A 4,296-nucleotide genomic window follows, 5' to 3' on the forward strand; every position below is an offset into this window, starting at 1 on the left:
TACAGAAAAATGCAAACAAACAAATTATATTTATTTTGAAAATGAAATATTTTCGAATCCTCAAAATAAAATTTGGAAAACATGAATGCAAATCTATCAAATTTATATTTCTATCGCTTCCACTATCGCTTCCACATGCAGGGAATTGCGAGTTATTCCTTGAAGAAAGATTTGCTTTCTCAAACTTTCCCAGCAGGCAGATTGAGTAAATTGAATACGGGAGGACATTTAATAAAGAACAATTTCGAATTGTATGCGTTCTCAATTTTCCTGTTGGGTGATTTTTAAAAACATAATTTGTCAAATTCATATTGACACTAATATAACGTTGGAATCAAATCAGCTGGGACTTGCTGCTACCTTTTATAATTGTACCATGATCACATAAAGTGCTCTATAATTAATGGTCTGTTTCCGTACTGCAAGAATCTAACAAATAAATAAACCTATCATGAACACCCCTAATACAACATTTCAACCTGGCAACATTGCAATCAATTGTTGCGTTATCGTTATTTATTGTGCACTTCGCACTTCATTGTTATCGATTTTCACATTGCCATCACTAACACTTGTAGTATATTTTTGTGTGTGGTGTAAAAGGATTTGGGAGAAATTTTTGCAAAGAAATCCCTAGAAACATCTACAGGAAATTGCAATTCAATTTTTAATACAGCCATGGCAGAAAATAATAAAATTCAATTGGACGACATACAGAAACAGGTATTCGAGAAAATTGCCAAAAATGATAAGGACGGTTTCAAGCAGCTGATAGCTCAAGTTAAAGGAGGAGTCAATTTCATCGATGAAAATGGAATGACACCACTGCAACATGCCTGTTGTAAGGGCAACAAAGAGGCAGTACAAATTCTATTGGACATGGTAGGTTTTTCATTCATAATTTTCCACCAGTGGTGGTGGTGTTTAAAGGGCGCCTTTTTATTTACATTCTGGCCACGTGCTCTTGAGGCTGGGTGTTGTTTTCTAAGTTATTTCTAATAAATTGTTTATTTCTCTAGGGTGCCGATGTGGATTACAGTCAACATGGAGCCAACTATACGCCATTACATTTCGCCGCCTTATCCGGTAATACAGAAATCTGTTCAATGCTACTTGATGCTGGCATCAACCCCAGTACCCTAAACAGTGTAAATCGTACTGCTTCCCAGATGGCGGCCTTTGTCGGCAATCATGCCTGTGTTGAAACGATAAACAATTACGTTCCCAAATCAGTGTTGGAATACTACACAAAACCCCAAGGACTCCAGAAAGAACCCCATTTGCCACCATCAGTACTTGATGCCTTCCACAAATTTGTTATCGAAACCAACTTGCATCCGGTCCGTATTGTATTAAATCTTCAAAACTTCGGCTTGCTGAAACATTTGCCCGGCTTGAAGAAAGCCTTGGAATTAATGTGTGAAAAAGAAATGAAAAAGCCCTCCGATGTTAACGAACTAATGGCATTTAAATATCACTATTTGCGTTGGATTGTTTCCGAATTGATGCGATGCGAGGAACAGTGCAAGGCCCAGCGTAAAGACAAACCGGCAACTGATGACTCCAACAAACATGACTTTGTTGAGATTTTCATTAAACGGGTGCTGAAAGAGAACAAATTGGGCCAACTGGATTATGTCGAGTTCACAATACGCGATTGTGTTCGGGAATTTCCCTTCCGGGAATGTACAATCTTCCGTCAGATTGTTGCTCAACTGCCGGCGAAGGATGCTCCCCCCGCCTTGACTATACTACGTACTGCCATTAATGGTCAACGCGGCTTTGTCGACGAAATATCCTATTGCAGTTCCTGTGGCAATGAGAAGCCCGACAAGAAATGTTCCAAGTGCAAAGCAGTGCAATATTGTGATCGTGAATGTCAACGTTTACATTGGTTCATGCACAAGAAGACTTGTAATCGTCCCACATCGACAACACAAGCTGCTACACAAGCCCAGCCCAAGGGTCCCATCGATGCTGCCGAACTGCGCGAGGAATTGGCTCGGATGACTGCCAGTTAAACCATATATTTACTTCGTGGGCATGGGGTGGGTAACTTTTCCTACGGGGAAAGGGTTAAACAGTGTAATTTGATGTGTGCATTTTACGCTAAAAGTAGTCGTCTCCTTTGGAGTCACCATACATACATATATTTCCATGTGCTGAATAATAATTTTAGATATACATACTTCCAAACTGATGTTTCGCGAGGCCAATTACAGTCTCCCAATAATTTTATAAGTGCTAGATGTAGTTCGATTACGCATGATACGTTTTTATTGTATGTATTGTATTCGCGCTTATATAGATGGCAGTGCACATTTTAGAATCATCAGTTTATTATTTTTTTAAATAAATGAAAAATGGACCATGTGTTTTAAAAATTATTTATAGTTGACTCTGTAATTTAATTATATGTTTTTCAAAATATGTTATATGGATTTTTAGACTTAAAAATATTATTTTACTATAAACAATTCTATTTACAAGAACGTTTCACTCGTTCTCAGTTACTTGCACTCAGACGGTCAACATGTAAAAAATTGTTAGTACATCACTCATCCGATCACTCATCCGATCGCATGTAAATGTTTAAAGTTCCCTATTCATTCTCTTGTAACTACAACGGATCATGTCTCCACGGAGTAAATCTACACGCTATTGAATGGCTTTCGGCTCATAAACCGATCATGATCAAAAAATAGAATCGGAACTTTATTCAAAAAGAGCTGAGACATGGGAATTGGTTTTACTAAAATGTTTTATGTACAAAAGTATAATATTTTGATGTGTTAAACGGAACACACATTTTGTTCGGGATAACTTCCTCTATGAAGATTTATATGACATACATAGATGACATGCAATTGACAAATTAAATCTACAGGATTTGCATAATCCAATACCATGTAAATGTACTACTACAATATCGGAGGCCAACATCTTTATCTTTTTTGAAAGGGATAATAAATGGACATAACTGAATCCCCACGGATTCGGTATGTTGTGGATTTTGAGCACATTTTACAATGGAGGTGACTGTAATTCAATATATTGGGGTTTCATTGGGTTGGTATACACCGTTTTTTCCTTACTTTGAGGTTTATGGGCAAGTCGTCCTCCCCACAATTCCTAGGGTGGATGGTATTGGAATGTCCCATTTCCACGTTTTGGTATAGCCCTCATATAAAGGTACTCTCTCCCTTGACATGTTTTTCAACCGAATTGCTGTAATTTGCAGCGTATGGAGTATCAAATACTCTTCCGACCGAATATGATCAATATTGCTTTATATTTTAGGGTACCTACAATATAACGGTACACCTCAATAATCGGTATTTTAGGGTTATAGGCATGTCTTCCAAAAGTATCCGCGTTTGGAAATTAAGATTCACTTTGGTTATCAAATCTGCCTTCGAAAAATTATCAATAACGGCTTATGTTTCGGGATATCGCCCAATATTCGGTATTTTTATGGTTTAGGCAATATTTCTACCTAATTCATATTATGGTTATGTTATGGTAGTAAATCCTCCTACTAAAATTTATTAATATTGGTCCATCTTTTAGGGAATACCCCATATAATATTTTGGGGAACTTGAGAACGCATTTCAACCGATTTGGGATAAAAATGGTCAACATTGGCCCATTAATATATAATATTGGCCCATGTATCACTTTTTAGGGAATAACCCATATAAAGTTACATTCCAAATTTCGGTATTTTGGGGAGCTTGGATTGTAACTCAATCAAATTATTGTACTTCAATCAAATTTTATATTTTGGATTCTCATTGAGTAAAAAATCTCCCTGACCAAAAAGTACACCCATCATTCAGTATTTTGGGTGATTTAGGCACGTTTACCAACCGAATGCGATCTTATTTGATTTGTCGAATTCTTGTGGCGTGTAAATTATCCTACCAAAAATGATCAATGACAGTTTACCGGTACCATCACATTTTCGGTATTTAGAAGACCTTTGCCGCATTTCCAACCTATGGGACTGCAATGTGGTATAAGGGATTCTGGAAAGCTCACTTATGTATATACAAATTTTGCCGCGTATATATTAGTCCATGTTTTGATGTAACCCCACATAAAAATTATGCTTCATTTTCCTTATTAATAAATTTTTAACCGAAATTACTCATGTAAGCTACTATAATTTGATATATCAGATTTCTGGCAAATAAAAAATTAATTATAGAAGCCCGTTTAGATTTTTCAACTAGAGTCTGTAATTTGAAATACTATTTCATCGGAGACCATTTGGTTCAAATATGTTTCAGACT

At 36.5% G+C, this 4,296-nt stretch overlaps 1 protein-coding gene across 1 annotated transcript; it reads left to right on the plus strand.

Moving 5' to 3' along the window:
- Positions 1 to 644: 644 nt before the first annotated feature.
- Positions 645 to 2,035, plus strand: LOC133338046 (ankyrin repeat and MYND domain-containing protein 2). The gene is made up of 2 exons (XM_061546230.1): positions 645 to 882; positions 1,020 to 2,035. Exons 1-2 carry the CDS (start codon positions 679 to 681, stop codon positions 2,019 to 2,021), a joined length of 1,206 nt encoding a protein of 401 aa, XP_061402214.1. The 5' UTR covers positions 645 to 678; the 3' UTR covers positions 2,022 to 2,035.
- The last annotated feature ends 2,261 nt before the right edge of the window (positions 2,036 to 4,296 follow it).

Source organism: Musca vetustissima, unplaced genomic scaffold (assembly GCF_032173495.1).
Source record: "Musca vetustissima isolate MV318-11 ecotype Yass unplaced genomic scaffold, APGP_CSIRO_Mvet_v1 utg17997, whole genome shotgun sequence".
In the NCBI taxonomy this organism is placed as follows: Eukaryota; Metazoa; Arthropoda; class Insecta; order Diptera; family Muscidae; genus Musca; species Musca vetustissima.